General features: G+C 30.4%; 1 protein-coding gene across 1 annotated transcript in view; it reads right to left on the bottom strand.

The window, feature by feature from the left end:
- Positions 1–229: 229 nt before the first annotated feature.
- Positions 230–24,181, bottom strand: part of LOC143224794 (apolipophorins-like) — a 145,321-nt gene continuing 121,369 nt past the window's right edge. Inside the window, exons 26-35 of the mRNA XM_076453108.1 lie at positions 22,047–22,321; positions 18,162–18,409; positions 13,738–14,023; positions 13,173–13,390; positions 10,825–11,226; positions 7,062–7,215; positions 5,886–6,334; positions 2,887–3,001; positions 2,120–2,430; positions 230–521 (exon numbers count right to left, since the gene is read on the bottom strand). Of these exons, the coding sequence (XP_076309223.1) occupies positions 486–521; positions 2,120–2,430; positions 2,887–3,001; positions 5,886–6,334; positions 7,062–7,215; positions 10,825–11,226; positions 13,173–13,390; positions 13,738–14,023; positions 18,162–18,409; positions 22,047–22,321 (2,494 nt within the window). The 3' untranslated portion in view covers positions 230–485. The remainder of the gene's footprint in view (positions 522–2,119; positions 2,431–2,886; positions 3,002–5,885; positions 6,335–7,061; positions 7,216–10,824; positions 11,227–13,172; positions 13,391–13,737; positions 14,024–18,161; positions 18,410–22,046; positions 22,322–24,181) is intronic.

Below are 24,181 nucleotides of genomic sequence, written 5' to 3'. Positions count from 1 at the left end.
TAAACTAACAAAGGTGAATTTAAAATTATTAGTGATAATACACTCATTGAACTTTCTATATGGTATTCAGTATCATTAAAAATTCTCCAAACTCAATACTTGGAGAAATGTTGTTGTTGTTTTTTTAACTTTTTGTATATGTGAGTGGAGATGGGCAATGTCACTATCTTTCAGTAAAATAAAACAAACTGAAATATATGTATTGAAAAACAAGCAGTAAAGGCAAATGTGTAAATACACAAGACTTGTTTATTGACAACACTAATACAATAAAGTTTAAACAGTGACAACCAAAAAATTACATTAACACAATTTGTTTTTAGGAGAGTGAAATTTTAATTAGTATTATCATCTACATCTCTTCATAGAATCTAAATAAAAGAACAACAAAGGAATTAATCAAACAAAAAGTTTATAGAATATTTTTAGGTGAGAAATTATTTCTATTTTTTTTTCAAATAGTTAATATTTTGTGCACAAGTTGATTAAAAATAGGTGTCTTTATCATCGCTTGAGTAGTGCTGGAAGAAAAGAAAGATTATTAGTTCTGTCATGAGCACATAAATAAGAAACTTCTACCACAAGTAAAAATACAAACAATAACAAAGAAATTTGTAATGTGACTGTTTATAGATATAACATTAAGCTGTAGTATCTCATCTTATAAAGAATATCATTTTAATCTATGTTGAGCCTATTAATATAGAACCCAAAATGTGTCTCCCAGTTTTTCCCAATTATTGTATGCCTAAAAACAAATCCATAAGAAAACACATGGGTTAAAACTTAAAGTATAGAAATTGCTTTTATACAGTAGAAGATTTAATTACTTCAATGATATTGATTAATAGGACCAAATCAATATCACACAAGTTTTATCTTAAAAAATAATCAGTGCAATGTTTAATTCAAGAAATATATTGAAAAACTGGTACCTAAAAAAGTTTGTGTGGTCAGTTAGCAATATATTCTACAATCATGTTTATGGTTGAATAATATAATTAATTTTTAAACATTATTGGTCCTACATAAAAGTTAATTGTACTTATTTATATTTCAATATCATAATTTGTAGATGTGTTTGGTAAACTCACAATTATCATCAATAAAAACTCACACACAGAATAACAATCTATAATACTTGTAATATTTTGGATGCTGCTTGAAACAAATTCCACATCATACATCTGAAAGAACTTTATGAAAGGCATTAAGTATTACAAGTTTTAAGAGATAAAATATTTTTCACTATAAGCACATTTTTATGTAGGTGTTTCAGTTTTAACTTGCAAGAAATTATAGTCCCTACATTAAGGTTTAATGAACACAAAAAGTGTGGATGAGATGTAGAGTAATTATTGTTTCAGTTTCTATGTTGCATCATTAAAAATAACAGGAACCTTTTCTATATCTTTGTTTGTTATTAAGTGCAAAGCTATGCAACAACCTATTTGCACTCTACTCTCCTATATTAAAACCCAATCTTTAGCATTATAAGCCCTCAGGCTTACCACCAAGCCATGGGGTGCATACTAAGCAGAATGAGTTACTAGCACCCATAATATGTAGTAACATTTAAAACAGATAATAAACATTTTATCTAAACTTCATAGAAATCGGTTTATAATGTCTTCTCATAAAAATATTTTTTTCAATTTGTTTGTAACCCTATTCATCCTCATTGATAGGAACCAAATCATTTGTTAGCAGTGTTTATGTCTAAACTCTTGACTTATTTTGTATTTGCCTATAATGTTTGGTTTGCAGGCCTTTACTAAAGCAAAACAACACTTTATAAATTTTTTATCTGTGGTTCTTTCTGTTGGACAGAAAATTAACTTTCCTGCAAAAGACGTTTGGGCTTCTACAATAATAAATGATCTTTATTATTTGTTATTATTGTAATCTCGATTTACCCAAAATGTTTTTGCAATGATATATTTATATTCTGATAATGTTCTAGGGTTAGCTGAGCTGAAGACAGATCATTTTACATCTGGCAGTCTTTTGTCTCAGAAAAGTTAAGTATTACTAGCTGATTTTATTTTATAAAATCAAATCAAATTATTCTTTAAAACTACTAGTGATCTCTGAAAGCTAAATATAGCAGCAATCTTACTGTGAAAGGAACCTTTGGTGAGATAGAGTTACAAGGCTGACAAACTGTTTTGGCTACATAATCTTGCCCAGCTTCACATCTACAGTCTTGACACTGGGTAATGTTAGCTGATTTTACTAAACGTCTTGCAAGTATGCTCTTCCAAGTCTTGCTATATCCCTCTCGTGTGCTGAAAAAACTCCCATGAACTTCCTGAGCCATGGCTATACACATATCTTTTGGAATGGCAACTTGACTTCGCAGCTCTGGTCTACCAGTTAATTCTTTTTGTATGATATCTTTTTCACTGTAAACAGTATCTGCATCCACACCTAAAAAAATTTGAAAAAAAAAGTACTTTCACTTTTACAACTTATATGGAACTCAGCTTAGTAATATCATAAAAGAATATCAGTAATTACAGTTTTTCCTTACATTTGTTCATGTTATAAATTAAGACATTAAAAAAGAATTGTGATCACTAGAGACAGTTACTTATTGTAAAATACAAATAAACAACTGTGTGGAAAACATCTAGCATTCTAACTTAACTGCCAAAATGAGTCTCTATCAACTTTGAGTTACATAATACCAACTCAAAAGTTTTGAAAGAATTATTATTTTCATGAAGAATTATAAAATATGAATTCTTAAAATACCTTATGTTCTCAAATAAATTAAAAACTTTTAACTTCTGAGATTTTCAAGCTTTTTACCCAAATTATGTCAAATTAGTAGGTACATTTTATCTTATTCAAAAATGTTTTTATTGTGTTACAAAAACTTACCATAAATTCCTCTTCCTTTACTGAAACTACCCTTAATGTTGATATCTCCATCTGTCAGGATATGTAAAGTGATACCTCGATGAAGCAATATATGCTGAATTTCAGCATATCTCCACTATCAGAAAGATCAGAAATAGAATAAATTATCAAAAATTATTTTAAGACAATTTTTAGTCTGATTCTAAAATTCAAATTGATTAGAAATTAATTTTTTTATCGTGTATTGAGAATTTGAAATAATCTCTTTCTATCTATGAAAGGATTATGAAAGATATAATTATACTCATGAATAACAATATTTATATATATATATATATATATATACACATACATACAAATAAAAACCTATTCAATAATTATGGCATAATTTGGATTTAATTGAATTTTAGAGTATATAAATATGGTGAGAGCAGAGAGATTTAATACTACCTCTTTGGAATTTGGAGAGTAAATCTCATTTCACATTTTCCTAATAGTAATAACTGCTGATATTAACATTTTTAGTTTTATTATGCTGTTCATATGGATATGTGATTATGATGGAGGCAGGACTGGTAATTTCAAGTGAAGTTTGACATATCATTCTTTAATTGTGGTCTGATTGGAGTAACCTGTGTTGTTTCTAATTCTTATTCTTTTTTTTGCCATTTTCTTTCCTTAAACATATATAAAATTTTAGGACCTATTGGTCCATCCAAGCTATCACACTCACTATCCTAAACTATCAAATAAAACACTCAGAACCAATTCTTATCATTCAAATATTTATCAAACCTCCTCTTACATTAGCTGCATTTACTACATCTGAAGGCAACCATTTTCATAGTTTAACCACCTTGCTAGAAAAGAAAAGCTGTCTTAAATGAAGATGGCTCCTAGCCTACCCTGCTAAAATTCATATTATTTGTCCCATTAATATTTCTCACCATTAATATTAAAAAAAAAAGCATCAACACCATTAATCTCCTTAAACACCTCAATCAGATCCCCTTTAACTTTTCTGTTTTTTAAATAGAAAACAATTAGATTTGTTAATCTATCTTTTTATGACAGTCTTTCTGTCCCTGGTATCATCTTAATAGCCATCCTCTGAATGCTTTCCAACAATTCAATGTCCTTTCTAAAGAAAAAAGCCCAAGACTGAACACAGTACTCCTAGTAAGGCCTAACCAGTAATAATGCAATGAAATTATAACTCATATGTTCAATATATTATAATTACAACATGTGGAATGTTCTGGGCTTCTGTTGGGGTATAAATACAGATCAGAAATTTACTTCCATGTAAACAGATTTAAATTAAGTGATTCCGAGTTTAACCATATAGAGCATATAGCAGCAATTTTTAAAACCGAATTATGATAGATTGCATTGTAATAACAAAGTAGACAAGAATAATTTATCCTGTAAAATATGTCTTAAGATAACTGAACCAGCCTTTGAGACAATTATTTAAAACTCTGGATACAACAGTGATAACCAACAGTGTAACAAACATTTGTATGTAAGTTTTACTTGTTTTAATATATCATTTTGAAACAAATGGACTGTGTAGCAAAATTTATCACCAACAAATCACGACACTACAAAGAATCCAGCCCATACAAAAAACCTAACATTACTAAATAACCAAAATCATTTTGTAAATCAGCAGCAGCATCCTCACAGACAACAGCACCTTAATATCATTAGCAAATTTTAATAATTTATTGACCATTACTTCTATATTATTAGTTTAAAGAACAAAAAAAGCAGTGGTCCTAACACTGTGCTTTGAGATATCTCACTTGTGATACTGATTCAGCATAACTGAACTTCATTTATAACAATTCTCTGCTTGCTTCCATATAGCCAGTTTTCTATACAATGATCCAACTTACAGGGATAACCATTTTAACAAGCCTTTTATGTGGCACCTTATAAATACTTATAAATACCTTATAAGTACTTTCTGAAAATTCATGTACTCCCAAACCATCTCCTCCTACACAAGCAATAACCTCTTCAAAGATTGTTAAAATACTATTAAGGAAAGATTTTTCCCTAGTGAAATTACTCTGAGTACCTCTCACAATTTGTTTGTTAATTGTCTCTGCAAAGTATTATTCATCAGACTTTCAAAAATGTTCATACCATTTAATGAGAAACTACCTTACCATAACAGGCTTAGGTGGTAAAAGGTAGGATTAAATGTGCGACTTTATTAGATTAAACACCGTACTCTGTTCACTGTGTACTCTGTAATATTTAATTTTTTTAAAGGTACCTGTGGAATGTTATTGTTTTAAGTACTATCCCTTTGCCCTAATATTTAATACACCCTTGTCATGTATGGTTTCTCTTATTTTATAGTTACTATTCTCCTATTATAGTTTGTATCCTAATTTTATTTATCTGTGGAGCCTTTTGTTTTTGATCCAACTTTATGAAAGGTTTTTAACATAGTATTTGATACTTTATTAATAATTTAACCAAGGGAAATATATAAATAAAGCAAAGATATTTTCATAATTTTTATGAATTTGGACAAACACTAACTTTACATCAAAATATATAAACCTGAAATCAGTATTCAAATATTATATTCTGAAATACATAAGATGACATTTAAAGAGCAACACTAGAAAAAATTACATTATTTTTAACTTCAAATTATCAAGATAACAACCAGGGTAAGCTAATCATCAAATTTTATACTCAAATTGATTGCTTTACCATGGTTTACCAAAATTTACTGCACATTAAAATTTTTAAAAGGCTCAAGATATCATGATTAACCTAGTGTCAAACATGCTGAACAGTAAGATTTATGTAAACATGTATACCACTTATTCACACTAAATAAATTGAGAATGAACTAACCTATACTAATACGATATTAGCTCAATGTAGTTAAAACAGAGAAAAGCAATAAGTAAATAAATACTTAAAATAATAAATTCACAGTAAAACAGTCTTATAGAAACTTGAATAATCCTATATACCAATCATTTTCTCACCTTCGAATCTTCTCTACAAGAAGAGCAAGACATCAGAACCAGAATTTTGCTTACACCTGGTCGGAATGGATATTGAGAGGCAAAGTGGATAGCATCAAAAGTATCAGAATCTTCTCTTCTACCAGGATTAAGATTAATTTTTTCAGTAGCTAATATAATATCCCTCTCTTCAAACATGTCTTGGCCTCTGGCTGTGTGAACATGAGCATTTTGCTCAGACTTGTCTCCACCAAATCCTACAACACCATAACGATTTTTGTACATTCCAGTTTCTCTTAATTCACGCTCAATGAGGTTGACAATACTCTGAATGTCACGAATGATTGGATGGTTACACTCTTTTTCCTCGATGATAAATACCACATCAGATGACTTAGGAACATCATCACTGTAGAGTTTTTTACTGGTATCATATTCAAGATGTTGCCCATGTGGTAGCTGACAAGACACTAATAGAAAGAAAATTAAATGACATTTACCTAATTCAGTAGAAAAACAATGATAACAAGCAAACACATCTTTTTATATGTGTTTATTATGCTCATTATTTTTCTGATATCTAGTGTACTCGTAAATTAGGTACAAAACAGCTAAAAAAGATATAAAATAATAGCTGAAATATTTAGATATTTCATCAGCATTAATCTGATACTATCAAGATATAATGGTGCCAGATTAACTGTGGTGATACACTGACATATTTTAGGTATTCTTTTATATCCAATTTATTGCTGTTTTGTACATTATTTATTTTCAAAATTTATGGATACCTAATTCTTTACATTATCTTTAGATCTAGTCTTAATGTAGACAGCATGCTGTTATTTGCCCAATCTTCTATACATTTCAGAAGTTATGAAAAGTCTATTTGATGAGGAAACCCTAGTATTTCTCTAAACTTGTGAAAATAACTTCAACTTCTCTAAGGCAATTCCAAATTAATCCTGTATTAAGAGATTTCACTTCTTCAGCAGTTGATGGTAAGATATGTGATATGTCTTGGTTTAACACTTTTTTCAGTTTTTCAGGAAGTTTAGCAAAAAAAAGGTATGACTCTTTTTTCCCACCCCTCATTTTTCATTATAATGTTGAAAAGGTTGGCTCTCTTTTTTCAATTTAACATTAATGATAAAACATTTTATCAAACAGAAACAATAAAAATTAGTCAACACTTACAGCAAACTGATGGCATTAGGATATTGACATGACCATGTTGACATTCTTTAACATAAGCAGCTGCAACATTGCACAATGCTTCTTGTGGACTTCTACTCCCAGTCGGAGAAGTCATGTGACGCAGACACATCTTAAAATATTCATCTGGTAATACCTGTAGTGTGGAAACTCAAATGATCATCTCATGATAACATGAATTGTGTACAACTTTACATAAGAAATCATAAAACAGATATTAAGCTTTACCACATTCTTCTCTCTCCTTTTTTTTACTTGGTCTTTGTTCTTCATATTTGAAACTAAAAAACAGTAGTACATGTGCTTTTATATGGGTATATATGTATTATCTCTATACTGAGATGTTTTATTCATACTTCAAGGTTCGTCTTCTCTCCTTTAAACTATCCACAACCAAGATGAAGGAAACAAGTTCTAATAGTTGTAAGAACAAGATATGTAGAAAATTATAAAAATTTTCATTTCTTGCATCATATAAACATTCTGCCTTGTATATCACTTATGTATGGTCACAAATTCATGAGTTATTTTCTTTTTTATTCTAGATCCATTTAATACACATTTGATGAATTAGTTTCTTTGGGTCTTACAAATTGAGAAATCAAACTTGCATTATTTAAAGATAAATTCACATGCTACATTTTAAAGTACTGAATATAACAGTATCGAGTTTTAGCTAATCCAATGATGTACATATTTGTAACAAAACACAACAAAATTTGTAATATTACACAGAAAAAAACAGATGTTGATACAATAAATGTTTACAATTACTCAAATGATTATTTTGATTTTCAGACTATTTTTTTTAAAAAATGAAACCACAACATATATAACAGTTATTTAAAAAACACACTAAAATTACAGTCTGTGAAATATACTTCATACAGTATTTATTATGTGTTTTACAAAATATAAAGTATATGGATTTTTCTACTTAAATCTGTTCAACGTGTTTTTGATTAAGTTAAAATTAAGTACAATTACAACGAAGAGCAGCAAGGGACCTGTTAATCTATGTAGGCCATCATATATATCCCATCAAATTAAAGTTAAAAAAAGAATAGACTCAAAGCCATAAATTATCATTAAAAAACTTTATCAAGCCTTCCTTAGGTTTCTTTCAATGAACTGCATCCGCCACATAAGAAGACAAAACATTCTATGTGCCAAAAAACATGTAAAAAATAATAAAACTGTCTCAGCTTAATGACTCCTATACTACCAAAATTCATATTTATGTTCCATTGTCCAACCACTCTCACCATTGAGTATAAAACAAATGATGCATAGACACTAATGTTCTTTAAAAATCTTAAAACACCTCAATCTGATTCTTTTTAAGCTTTCTTTTTGAGAGAAAACAATTTCAGAAATCTTGATGTGTTCTCATATGGAAATATTTCCATTCAAAATATCATCATAGTAGCCCTCCTCTTAACCATTTACAGTATTTTTATACTTGTATTCAATATTTCTGTAAATAAAAAATAAAATACTATTTTCAATATCACTAGCAATGTACATTGTTTGAATGGTTTAAGTGACTGATGAACCAGAACACCTAGATCCTTTTATTTTTAATGCTGTTTAGTTTATTTCTATCAGTATTATGTCTAACATTTTGCAGTCTATATGTTTGAAATGAAAATCCTCCATAATTATGACTGCAGTAACAGCTGAAATATAATATCACTGTACAGTTTCTCATTAATTGCATTAGTTTCATCTGGTGGTTTGTAACAAATTCTAAGTCTTCACTCCTATACTTACTAACAGAAAACCAAACACACTCAATATTGTTGCTATTAACCTTGATAAATACAACTTAACAAAATTAAATTCACATTTTACTTACAAAGCCACTGTACCTGTCAGATATAAAGGCTGTTTTGTATAGTATTATTAATTTATTTATGCTTGTAATTCACTGATGTTGAAGCTATTGAACATTGTATTTGCAATCCACTCATGTTGAGGCTATGGAGATTTCTCGAAGGCCTAAGTGATAGACTTACAATTAACTGTGACCAGATAAGTGGAAACAGAGTAAAGTTGCACAAAAAAAAAAGTTTGGTCAGAGAAAACTTAGAAAACATAATATTAGCCATCATATGGTTGATATGTTGGGGTGCAATTAACAGTTTGAAAGTGATAAGGAGAATAACTTGCCTCACCAAAGGGTGTTCTAAACAAATTGAATCTGTTTGTGTGTACTTTTATAAAAGGTAGATGAGTATTGGAAGTACGATGAATAGATGAATGATGGAAATATGAAAGCAGATGATTATTGAAAGTTGAGGATACACCTATGGTAACTCCTAAAATAGAGTAAGTGAAATACACATGGGCACTATAGTTATAAATAAAAGAAGAAAAATAGGATGGCTTATCAACCAAATATTAAAGGAATTGAATTGGCCTATATGGACTTCTGATAATAATAAGGGAACTATATAGTGTTTAAGACATAACTATGATCACCATAGCACAATATTTTATTTTCATTTATTGTCCAATTTATTGCCAACAAGTCACAGATACCTACTGTAGAAGAATCCTTTATCAAACACACCCACATATTTGCATTACTAACTTACTAGATACTACTAAAAATTAAGTGTCTAACATTTACACTATTACATGATCTATAGGTCCATACTTGAAAAAAATTCCCATCATCAAAATTGTCTATATTTAACTGATTTTATGTTATTCTTATTACCTCAAAATTTATGTTTCCAACCAGAGTTCACATAAATCCTATTTCTTATGCTTCTACTATTAATATAGTAACAATTTAGCCTACTTGTAAAACTATTTCTGTAGTTTGTTTCTTCACAACACATTTTCTACAACTAACTTTTTCTGAATTTAGTTTATCCTATCCTTCACCACTCTAGTTTAAAGCTAACCTTACAGCTGAGTTAATAGCCAACCTTGACCATATTTTAAAAGTAAACTTTACATTCCAATGTGAGAAACTTTAATGTTTTCACACTTAAGTTATGCCTGAGAAAACATCTGACTGTGTATGAGCCAGATGTTTTGTATTTGTTAGGAAACTTTGTAAAATTCAAATAAATCATAACAAAATCAACTAATTTTCAAAGCTATTAAATAGAAATGCTCAGTGAGAAACTGAAAGAGCTATAGCCCTTTTGTAAACATCAAAAAATGACATGTGTGTGTGTGTGAAAAACAAATGAATACTCAAATTAGTTAATAGTGAAGATCCTCTTCAGTTATAATTATACTGTACTTTACCTTTAGTACCAAATACAAAAGATAAGCTTAATAACTATGCAAGTCTTTTGTGCTGGATGCTAGTCATATTTATGTGATTAAATCTTAATTTAGATGCCAAAATAATAATCTGTTCACTTAGATATCAAAGTCTGATACTTAAAACATATGATCCCATCATAATCAAAAAAGTATTTACTTGAAAGTGGTAAATAGTTTATTAACCCTTTTACTGTCATGGGCATACATATATATATAGGGTACAATATATAACCATTGTTTAAGCCTTGAAAATTTGTGCATTTTAACCCCATATCAGTTTGAAGTTTTATATTACCATATAGTTATAAATAAGTAAGAAATTACTTTAAAATTGTCTTTTTGTTTTTCTTGTGTATCTTTAGGATTTACATAGCACTAGAAGAGTATTTATTTGTGGATGCAGCAGTGAAAAAAATGTTTATATTCTTCCATAAATAAAACGAGAAAAAATACTCACCTGACCAAAACATGGTCTCAGTGATGAAGAATAATCCTGGAACATCTGTTCGCACATCTGGTAAGATCTACTGTTCTTAGAAATTTCTTCATCTCGAGCAGTGTTTCTTGTTTGACATCCACGTTCAAGTTCCCAGCTCCGAGCAAAAGATCTGACTTTCTGTGCAATGTGACCTTTAGGTTTATACATATCATTAAAAGGTTCATTATCATAAGTTCCCAGCAATCCAGCAGTTTTGCTAAAATACCAACCACTCATGACCACTGAGCAAAAATCTCGTTCCAAATGGCATGACACAGTAATTCCATGTTTGTTGTCCACTACAATTTCACCATTGATATACATAACAGTTACATGTTCCAAGATCAGAGGCAATTCAACCACCTGCCCATCAAGGGTTACCTGAACAAAACAGTGTTCTTTACTAAACACAATGATTTCACTTTTATTCCATTTATAAAAGTTTAGAATCTCATTAAAAAGGTTTTCAATCACAATTTTATTTTCTAAGGTATGTTTTTATAAATTATTATATTATAATGTTGAACTTACAATGAGTATAGTGCAATTAATATAACTTGCAGCAAATTCATCAAAGTATAATGAAATTTTCCTTTTTAGAGTAACTGCAGGTTATAACAGATTAAAATTATTTATGCTAAGAAATGTAATCTCTTAAACTTATCTTTATTTAGTACTCTTTTTTAATACTAATTGAAATTACTGTACTGTCAAGATACTCTATTCTTATTTAATAAAGTTTCTATAATATTAACAGCAGTTGGGAATATCATCAAACTTGTAGAATTATGCTTAAAATCTAGGTACTTTCTTTGAAACTGTCAGTTTTTAAAAAAGAAGAATGGTATTCCAATGGGCTTTCCTCTTTTCTGTGGAAACTTATACACAGTATTTTGAACTCATAGCTATTACATCTACACTGCACCTTCCTTAATTTTGACTTCAAGGCATTGAAGACATTTGTATGTTATAAGAATATGATACATGAAGTTTGGATGGTTCATTTTATTGAAATAATCAACACATTTCTATACATTTACCTCAGAAATAGAGATAAATAACTCCTAACCTTTTCAGTATACATACATATTGCAAAGAATACTGATGACCTGATTGAAAAGCAATCTATATGGACAAATATCTTAAATTCAAACCCCTTCATCCTTTATCCATTAAATACACCATCGCTAATACTTTAGTATGTATAGTATGTAGAATATCCAGCAAAAATAAACAGAAATTGAACCTCTACAGCTTTGAAAAGACTTTTATTAACAATAGCTATCCTAGCAACTAGTAAAAAACACTGTCAAAAAAATCTTTCCATGAAAAAAACCCATTAACTATGAAAATAAATACAGGATAATCATACCCTACTATATATGAATGTGGAAAAGAAGTAAAAAGAATACCTTTAATATTCAAATTATGTTCAAGAGTCTGACTAACTTACACAGTATCTTAACTGAGATTAAATTGTAACTTCTGGCTTTAATGCAAAAACATTTTTTGTCTATAAGGTACCTTGTGAATATAAAAAATGAAACATCCTGCTAACATCAGAATAAATAAAACACCAGAAAGGCATCATACACATTTCTATAGATATTTCAGCTACATGCATCACATGCCAGAGGAAACAATTACAACACTTGCTTTAAGGGTAGAAATATAATTGTCACAAATTGTGGTATCAAAAACAGAAAAATTAAATTTCCAATAGCTGTTTATGAATGTGATCATCATAAAGGCATTAATAAAATCTCATTATATGTGTTGATTTCCCTTTATTAAAGAAATCAAAACATCTGTTGACTCTGATGCTGTTATAAAATCAACTTAACGGTTTCCTGTCTTTCATTTTTCTTACTTACTAAATTTATTTTCACTGTTAATCACGCTTTCTAGTATTATTCAAACAAGTCACAATAATAATAATAAAATGACTTGTAATGTTTCAAGTTGTATTATTATTCTGTTTTAGCTTATTAGGCTTTAGACTTATTGTTACAGATACATTCTTGCTTTTGTTGTTGCTTATATTCAGATTGTTACATTTTATTCTGTCATTCAAAAATATTTTGCATCTATAGAAGATGGATAATTGACACAAATTCTTGTGTGATAAATAAAATTTGATAAAAAAACTAAAATAGTGATAACCTATAAAAACGACAAATAAAAATATGTGCACTCACATTATTAGCTTAAATGGTGGATGATATGATTTCTAACAAACGAGCTTCTTTGAATTAACTGAAATTAAGTGAAATATTCAACACTGTCAGTTAACTTTAACTCCTCCTATACAAAACTGTAAAGCCTACCATTTTGTCATCAGGTTTAATTTCAATAACATGATCATCTGTCTCCATAATGATACTTTTCCTTAATGTCTCTGGTGTTTTTCCTTTATAACTGACTATAATACTAAAGTTTCCATCAGCAAAGTCACGAGCTACCAAGTAACTGCATTCTGAGGCAAAATCATAGAAGGTCTTGTCAAAGGTAACATAGTGCTGTGATCCTACAAGCATGCCATGACCTGGCACAAAAATTATAAATATTGTATATATGTATATATATAAAACAATTACATTAAACACAGAACAACTCACAGAATATAATTTTTGTTAGTAATTGTGTGTTACTAATTATTTACTTGGAAACTTTAGTAATTACTATGAATAATCCAAGACAATATTTTGGAAGCTCGTTAGCTAATATCCTTATCTTCCCTCCCCCCTTAAAATTGCTTCTAACATCCAGTGAATCTTGTTATTGGGTGCTGTCTATAACTGTATAACTTATGAACTTCTTGATAAACTACAAATGATAAATCCTAACACACTGGTATAAATATTTAAAGTTTAGTAATTAATCAAGTTTTACCAGCATATGGTCCCATCCAATCTTTACGAATGCCTGCAGATAGTCCTTGTATGGTGTCTATGTAGGAATAGTTTTGTGGTTCGGCCTTTACTGCTGCCCAAGCTTGTCGTACAGTATGTGTATCTACAGGAAGATTCATTCGAAGTACCATCTCTCCACGCTCTGGATCAAATTCACGAATTTTTGCTACATCTGAATAATCATTTGACAAAAGTATCTGTGATATAAAATGTTTCAAATCTTCCCAAACTTCATCCCAGTGCAGTTTTTGTTCTTGTCTTTTGATCTAAAGCATAAGAGGTAAAGTTTTATTCAAGGAATGTATATGTAAAGTGAATATTTTCCTTGCCTGAAAACATATTTTAGATAGATACCTATACACAGAAGTGATAAATATTACTTCACACTCTGTCAAGAAAAAATAATGTGTCATCAAGTTTTGAATAAAATTTCCATCTCTACACTTATTAATAAGTACTGTGCAAGTCTGTGAAGCAATTAGCATTAAACTATTGTCCTTGAATAGGCAGATGATATATTTTCAATGCATGGTACCCATCTAACTGGTTCATAGTGTAGGTGGCTTGTACTACACTTCCAGATAAACATCCAAGCTCTACTTTTGGTCAAGAGATGTGCCCACTTGACATTATCAGGGAAATTGCATTGACCCAAAGTAGAACACTTCATATCACCATCCATAGTGACTTGGGACTAGGGAAACAATAATTCTTCCTTTACTTCACAGTGAGAAAGTGGGAGAGAGAGAAAGAGTTACACAGGAACAAACATTAGAGAGGTTCTTGAACAAAACAGGAATCACCCTCTGCAAGGTCTCACACTGACAGACTGTGAAATGAGTAATCACAAATAGGAAGAGCAAGTGATAACCAGGTGTGAGGTCAGGATCACATCCTGATATCACACAACAATGACAGATGATATCAGTTGCCTCAAAAGCAGTGATGTGCCTTTGGTGGGTGAAACTAGGATGAACTGTCCTGATAGGATAAAGACAATTGAGATCAGAACAATCACACAGAGAAGGAAGGGAAGTTAATTGTAGAGAACATCTCAAATCTTGAAAAGCATAAACTGGTCTGGGAAATAACTTCAACCTGTTTTCACTAATAATCCACTAAACACCATAGTATGCATAGAACCCCCATGGGAAGGTTCCAGTCTAGATAAGACAGCAAATCTACCACTAACATGAAAGCTCCCACAATATGGCAGGCCCACAATTAAATGTGGTTGTCTTGGGCCCAAAAGAAAAAGTTTATAACCAAGAAGTAGAGAACCTTAGAGTGAATGCTTCCCTTTCAATTGATGTAAAAAATGACAGTGGAGTTGTCTAAATAGAGTATAATAAGATGAAACACAAGATAATGATAAAGCAAAACCTCATTGATATTGATATAGAGAAGTGAGGAATGCAACTATCTGAAGAAGTATCTCTGAACAGATGCGAGTCCATATTAGATGTGGAAAAAGGATGCCCACTCTCATGTGAAGCTGACTAAGCCACCAGGAGATGGCAAGAGATGGAAACAAGAGAGAGAAACACCCCACATAAGACACTGGATCTCTTAAGTACACTCGAGTAATTGGCCAAGAGTCCACTGAAGAGATCACATATGGATTTATCCAAGAGACACAAGGAAGATGAAAGAAGTCTAGATTCCCCAGAAAATACAGAACATTTTGGATAGGAGGAGAGGGAGAGATGAGAATTTATGTTAGCAGATGTTCCATGTCTTGAAAGTGTAAAGTAAAGGGCTGAATGTGCCCTTCAAATAAGGTAAACTGACTCCCAAGTGAATTAGATATTGGATAGAGGAAAAGACAGAGTTAAAGATCTTGACCAGCTAACCCAAAAGAGACAAGCATCTAAAGTTAAAGTATATGAAAGCCAAAGGTACTTATCTGAATGAACAAAAAAATTTAGTCATCCATACAGTAGAGAATATTCAGAAACAATGAATGAATCACCTGTTAAATATTCTTAAAGCCTTACTCAAAACATAAAATATGAGATTTCAGCCAACCCAGAAATGCCACAATCATGGATGTACCAAAAAAAAATTGGATAGTCAGACAACTGGAATGTAAAGAAGTGCATCCAATATTTTCACCTTATTTATTCAAAGCCCAAGAGAAAACACCCACTTAACAATAACAGAATCATCTACTTGGAACATAGAAATGACAATGAACTGGTTCAAGAATGATAAATCTTTGAAAAGTTACCAAACTCCCATCATTTGGGGGAAAATAAAATGACAAAATGAAATTTTGAGATGGCTTGGATGGGTGCTGAAAAACTATATTAAGATTACATGATGTTTTCACAAGGTTTTGTCATCTTCAGGTATATATGTATATCTACCTGAAAGTGACAAAATCTTGTTGAAATGTCATACAGTTATGAACTTTTTCAATATCCAATCAAGTCATTTCAAAATGTTGTTTACTTCCTTAACAGTGGGTTCCTCATTATCAAAAAAATGACAAAAATAAAATCTCCAGAATGGTGTCAAGAACTTGTTTCAAAATTTTCACAAGATGTAGAAATTTCAGCTTTCTTCAGGAACTGAAGACAAAAGGGAGTCTGAGAGGTAGAAAGAAGAAGTTAGTTGTTAAATTCACAGTTAAAAGAAAGGGAAAACCTATGGGAAATATATATCCCAAAGGTCTTCTGCAAAAGCAGTTTGCAAGTGCAGAGAGTGGGAGAGCTAAGCTCCAATCTAAAAAGAGTCAAGGAGTGTGTACAGAAAGAAGTTACATGTGTGGTCTATACAAAAAGCCCTTAATGTGGTATACCAGAAAGAATTTAGAAGACAAGGAAATGGGGTGACTTTATAAGGCTCCCGAGAATAAGATACCTTTTGGGAACTCCTCCTAGACCATTTAAAACCAAAATGAGAGGTATTACTCACTGGGAAAAAAAGAAACAGAAGCAAAACTGGTCATAGAAACAAATGGGCAATATTCTAGAAAGAAAAGTAAGTTAAGCTGATGTAATAGAAGCAAAGGTGAAGAATCCAGGATCTAAGATTAGAATGGAATTATCTGACTAGTGCATAATAGCAGTAACATCAATGACCATCAATATTCCTCAAGATCCCATTGAAAAGATAGAAAATAGTTAGGACATTGGAAGATGTCAGGAATGTGGATATGTGAATTTATAGTTGCACTGATTTATGAAGTTTTTTTTTTTGCATAAGTAGGTCTGGCATGTCTGTAGCACAAAGACCTTGATTAGTAACATTGTGACAAAAATTCTGAACAGAGAGTAAATAACAATGGAAGAATATTCCAGTCAAAGAAATCATATCACAAACTCTGAAACATGTGTCCTATATCTGCTAATTCCATTAAGATATGAAATCAAACTAATGAAAGAAAATATTTCATATAAGAAATTCTATCAGAAATACTTAAAATTTTGAAACTTGTTTCCATAAAACCAAGAAAAATGAAATAAAAATACAACTTCATATGATAACTATAAATTTAAAAGCATAAGTGTAAGAATTCCTTAATTTGTACTGGAAAAAAAAAGAAACATTTAAATGCAAAGAAAAGTATGAGACTTTCTTAATAAGTAGGACATTAGTGCACATAAAGAACATGTTGCTCTCCTACTGGTGGAGAGCTACAGTTTAATGCTGAATACATCATAGACAAATGTGCAGTACACATGCAAGGTTTGAAGCTTCATTCAAGGCTAAGTGCATATGTAAAAATTCTTTAGACAATGACATGAGGTAATAACTATCACTTCTGTGAACAATTCTGTCTTCTTCTGACCATAGAAAAATAATATTTTACACCATATATCAAAAACCCTAAATTAACATAGATAAAACAATGTAACTATATATAAAAGTAATATTAAGAATAATATGAGTATAAAAGGAATATTTATTCAATTACAATTTGTATTTATTGCAAACTATTAAGGCTATCTGTTGCTATCCCTAATATTGAACTACTGACCAGAGGGAAGATAACCACTTAATTGCACCCTGCCATCTATATTAATGTACTCACTGTTACTTTTAGGAAACACACTCTTCTTAAAGAGCAAAGATTATTTAATGATATATCACAGATTCAAATCTCTATTACAGGGTCAATGCACAACCTTGTTTTTGAAGCATTTTGGTTAACTTTATTTATCAATGTCATAAAATACATTTTAAACAAGTTTTTGTTCTATTACATATTAAAAACCAGGAATAAAACTTGAAATATTTAGAAAAAATCTTACATTTTTTAAATAACAAATTGCTTTGAAAAAGAAAAGCCAGTTGGACAGATAATACTAAAAACATAAACGCTAAACAAAAAGTGTTTTGACAAAACTAAAAACAAATATTTACAATAAGCTAAAAAAACAATATCTATATAACTACCTGTTGGTACATATCCATAAGAATGCCATAATTACTATCACTAGTAATCTCTCTCGTTAGGTCATTTACATGTTGGTTAATTTTGTATTTTATCTCTCCAAATTTGTCACATAACCAGTTCGAAACAAATTCATAGAAGTCATTTGTTGTTTCTCCTATAAGTGAATTGCTAACAGTTTCAATGATATGGCTTGTTGCTCCAGATAAAAGTTCTTTCACACTATCCCAAGTGATAAAAGAAACAACTTCTGCAAAAAAATTCAAATTTTGATAGATATTTCAGCAAGGAACAAAACATATACATATATAAGCATAATAGTTTTCGTACATTTGTTTAATTAATGAAATATACTTACATTTTTTGCTCATTTGTATGGTGGTTTATATTTCAAATGAATTCTAATCATTGTCATAAAATAAAAATAAAATGGAATATTTCTCTTCATATCAATATAAAAATTGAATTACGACTATCACACACTTACTGTACGTGTAAGTTATATTTATGTAGTGTAATAATGTGGTTGATACACACACACACATATATATACACATCTGGTAAGCGGTAGCACTGCCTATGTAGGGATGGCTCATTCATATTGTTCAGTTGTAATGGTATTTTAAATACCAACTCAATAGGCCATCAGAATTTTACAACACTGTAACAGTGTTTCCTTTCATGTAATGACTGAATCAAAACTCCTGAGAATTTCTGTAAATATTACAGCAAAATTTTTTTAATTTATTTTCCTTCTGCTTCTATTTTATTACATAACTCAAAAACCAAAACAATAGTGTGAACCAATTTCATGGATGTCACATAGTTTCAAAGTATCTACTTTTATAATTATTATTAATAACTAGTACTAATTTAAACAAATCATAATTCATGGTGAAACAGGAATTACATATCAGTAATAGATAAACAATAAATATTTGAATTGGAACCTTATTTTATTAAGAACTTGGTTAGAAGTACGTTATTCTTATTCTGTTAAAAAACATTAAACATTAAAAACAAACAAATAAGTAAAGTAAACCTTTTTTTAAAAAAAGAAGAAAATGTAGGGATGGCTAATATCGATATTTTAAAAACAATCCAAAGAAGATAGGGGAGATGGTACAATAATTAACATATAGCAATATATATATAACAATTCACTTACAAATGAGTTTAATTTATCCTATATTTCTCTGTTAACATTCTACTAATAGTGAATAATTGATATTAGCCATGCCTACATTCCTTTTTTAAAAGTTTTTTTTAAATAGAATTGGAATGAATACAAAGAAAGTCCAAAAGAAAACAGCTTAGGAATGGATATTCTATTTTTAATCAGCTAATCTTTTATCTTATGGTCCATTATAGTGTTAAAATAAGTTCAAAAGAATACTAATAAAGTTAAATTATTAATGACTTATCATGTCCTAATACTAATTTGTCGTTCATTTTACTAATTTCAGTTATCTATACTTGTACTTTTCTTTATCAGTTTTTTTTTTTTATTTTTATGTTTGGACATGCATTCCAAAATTTATTTTGTTTGTAACACCAACTTAAAGAAACTATTTCTCTTAATATTTTTTTACAAATTATTTCATATACAAAGTGACTTCTAAATGAGTTGATTCAAATGGACATAAATGTTAAACCATATCATATGTAGTCTTTCAAAAGTGTCACATAACTTGATTGTTTAAATAGTTTTGTCCCTCAAAATGCTATGAATAACTTAGGTGGCAAATAATAAAGGAGTATCATTAATAATGGTGTTTAATATTGAATATATTGATTTATTTGATTTAGCTACATATTCTATATTTTACAATATATTAATTGAAAGATGGTCCTTTTCAGATGTATAAAATTAATTTGAAATTTTATTAAAATAATTTCAAAACTTTTATTTATTTCAGAGAAAATGTAAAGTATTGGCTAATAAAATTAACTCTACCATAAATGTGCACATGATAAACATGGTCCAGTTGCTTGACTATGATCCCATAAACACATATGCAGAAAAAACTATTTTGAAATTGAAAACTTATTAATCATGTAATTTGTCAGTGACTGCTTGAACCACATGGATAGAAGATAATACCATGTGTAGTCAACAAGATAAAGTTTATCAATCACCATTTATTAGAATAAATCAAAAAAGGGCAACCAAAATGGAAAACATCTGCCACTAGGAAAAGCTGTGATCACCAACTATTGATAACATACTATAATAAAAATATTTCTTGCCAGACATCAGTCTTTATTCCAATTTAGTGATTCCTTCAACAGTGATCAAGGTGTTTTTTTTCTATATTTCTAACTATTTCTTTTGAGGAACATTACAGAAAATGCCAAAGTCAGATAAAAATCCAGTAAAAAAAAGTCAGTTTTGTCAGATACAAACATGAAAGCACAAGTTAGAAGTGTCAGAAACTTACATTTTAGTAGTATATATAGTAATGTAAGTATATGAGTGTGTTGTACTAAGGATTCTTCTACAATAGGTGTCCATTACTTTCTAGCAATAACCTAATAGCACTCCACTTGTTTTTAATATAATATATTCATCTATCTATACATTTCAAACAAGTTAAACATGTACAAAACCTCTTTAGGCTATGGACACCATAGTTGTACTTTAAACGCTATACAGTTCTCTTCTCGTTGTCAAATGTTCACTTAGGCCAATTCAATTGCTTTAGAATTCAGTTCACAAGCTGACCTAATTTTTTCTGTTTTTATTACTATAGTATCCATGTATAGTTCACTCACTCTATTGCATGTGTTACTGCAATTGTACCTTGAACTTCCAATGATCATCTTTTTTTGTACTTCCAAATAACTGTCTGCCTTTTGTTAAAGTCCACACAGGTAGGTTCAATTAGTTTAAACCACCTGTTAATTTGACAAATTATTCTCCTTATCTCTTTTAACTGTTAATTTCACTGTAATATATTAGTCATTGGGTATTTCAATCTTACAATGGTTAAATTTACATTTTCTACTTTTCCCTTTCTCATGACTTTGCTATTACTCTCTTTCCACTCATCTGGTCACAGCTATTTATATGTCTATTACTTAGACCTTCAAGAATTCTCCATAGCCTCAACATCAATGATTAAAAACACGAAATAAATAAATTAATACCTGACAAAAACTAAAAACTGTGGACAATATTTGACCCAGTTGCATATCATAACAGAAATTTAAAATAAAAACAAGATACCCTTGAACAGTGAAAACTGTTATAGATGATGTAATTGTGTGGATAACATTCTCAGGAGAGGGTTGCATCTTTTGTTCCCTCTTTTAAAAGGAAAATAACATACTAAATATAACAGAAAAATAGTTTTTTCATAATGTCTAAACTATAATGATGATATATTTTCAAATGCATTTGTTTCAAATATTTTGACAAACACAAACAAATATTATTTGCAAAAGCTGTTATTAATTCTGAGTTGATGCATCAGAAGGTGGGCAGCTAGGTGATAATACCTACAAATAATTCTTAGGCTTCTCTAACAAAACAGTGGGATTTTGACTTTTCTTGGATAACACAATCAGTGGATTTCATGTTGTTTCAGTATCTTTGAAGTGATCTTGAATGACATTTGCATTACAACAGTATTAAGCTAAAAACCTATGAACCTTCTAAACATCATGCATTCAGTAAATGAGCTAAAAATGTACAAGACACCTTCAGCATCCTATACATCTATAGGGTGGGAACATAATAAGGTGGTCACTCAGTGTATATGTATTATAAATATTTTTAAACGCTAACTGCAAAAATGAAAACTGTTTCACCACGTACGACAGGATAAATTATAAAATTTGTCATAACAAATAAAAGAAAAATAATAATTGTGTTTTTTTCTTACCCATCACAGCTTCCTTTATCACTGTAGATATTTCATCTATATCTTCCATATAATCAGGAAAATACATATATACAAGCTTGCCTAATCCTTTTAAACCTTCCTGCTGGTATGCATAACTAATCTTATAGCAGTAAGAACCATATGAGCACCATTCCCCAAAATATTCATGCAGAGAATCGATGAAGTATTCTGAGACAAATCTTGCATAACTGTCAACTGTTTCAAGTACTGAAGAGTAAACTTGATCCAAGAAGTTGATGATGGTTGATGGCACTCTGATGAAATAATATTTCTTTTGATTCTTAAGTTCATAGCATATATTCTCTCACATACATGTCTCTATATTCACACACACACACACACACACATACACTGGTGGCCAAAATCTTAAGGCCAATGAACATAAAGACAAAATATGCATTTTGCATTGTTAGACTCAACCACTTATTTGAGTAGAGCTTCAAAAGATGAAAATAAGAAAATTGAAAATAAAAATAAAAAACTTTTTTAGCATTTAATAGGGAAAATGTGAACACTATAAAATTAGCCTAAATACTAGCTGGTGAAAGGTTTAACACCATACCAAAAAGAAGTCCTAAACAGGGTAGGAAATGCCTAACAAGAGGTCTCAGTAGTGAGTTGCACAGTCATCATTGTGAATAACTGCAAACTTTCGCTTTAGCATGGTTGATATAAGCGTTTGCAGAAGGCTGGCTGGAATGTTATTCCAAGTGGTGAAGATGGCTTCATGAAGATCATGCACTGTTTGGAATTGACGTCCATTTCTATAGACTTCCCTTGCCATCCACCCCAAACATTTTCAATGGGGATCAATTTGGGCAAACACGTTGGATGGTCAAATAGAATCACTTTATTTGCCATGAAAAAGTCCTTTGTCCTGCAGGCATTGTGGATTGCAGGGATGTCCTGCTGAAAGATCCAGTCATTTCCACATAAGCGAGGGCTTTCAGTCACTAAGGATGCTCTCTCCAACATGCCAATGTAGCCAGCTGCTGTTTGATGCCCCTGTATAACCTAAAGCTCCACTGTTCCATGGAAAGAGAAAGCACCCCAGATCATGATGGAACCTCCTCCACTGTGTCATGTAGAAAATGTCTCTGGTGGGATATCCTTATCGTGCCAGTAATGTTGGAAGCCATCTGGACCATCCAGGTTAAATTTTTTCTCATCAGAGAACAAAACATTCTTCCACTTTTCTACATTCCATGTTTGATGTTTCCCAGCAAAGTTTAACCGAGCTGTTTCGTGGTGTGGAAGGAATCGTGGCCTTTAAAGACATACATGGTTTTTTAGTCTTTCTCTCGTAGATGCCCTCTTATCGTTCTTTAGCTGCATTCTGTGTCTGTAAGGGCCTTAATCTGGTTCGACGTTTGGCTAGTGTCTTGCTGGGCAACCTGTCGAATCCTCCTGCTCAATGCTAGTGAAATTTTCTTGCCCCAACCACTTGAAATTCTCATTCAGAATACCTTAGGGTCTTTTAAGAAATTTGCAACAGCAGTTTTACTATGCCCAATCTCACCAGAGATGGCATGTTGAGAGAAACCTTGCTTTTGCAGCTTGATAATTCTGCCACGTTCAAACTCTGTCAACTTTTTAGCCTTTGCCATGATTTTACCCAATGTAACATGGGAGATGTTGACAATGCTAATACTTGAACACAAATGACTAAATTTCGTTACGTGTTTACCAATTAACACTTCATTTCAGTATGATCTTAATCTTTTGACCAGCTAGTATTTAGGCTAATTTCATAGTGTTCACATTTTACTATTAAATGCTAAAATGTTTTTTATTTTTATTTTCCTTTTTCTTATTTTCATCTTTCAAAGCTCTACTCAAATAAGTGGTTGACTCTAACAATGCAAAATGCATATTTTTTCTTTATGTTCATTGGCCTTAAGAGTTTGGCCAGCAGTATATATGCATACAAACATATATATATTCCATAAGTAGTGACTTGTAAGTCATAAAGTTAAAAGAACCTTAGGATTTGCAACACATATTATTACCAGAATGTATATGTTTTAATACACATCAACTGTCACACTTCTTTGAAGACTATACACTCAGTATATACAAAGACATTATCTACTTATCAGTTACCCTTTTTATGG

This window comes from Tachypleus tridentatus, chromosome 1, assembly GCF_004210375.1.
Source record: "Tachypleus tridentatus isolate NWPU-2018 chromosome 1, ASM421037v1, whole genome shotgun sequence".
Lineage (NCBI taxonomy): Eukaryota > Metazoa > Arthropoda > Merostomata > Xiphosura > Limulidae > Tachypleus > Tachypleus tridentatus.
The sequence above is the reverse complement of the archived record's forward strand: the minus strand, read 5'-3'. Positions and strand labels throughout refer to the sequence as shown.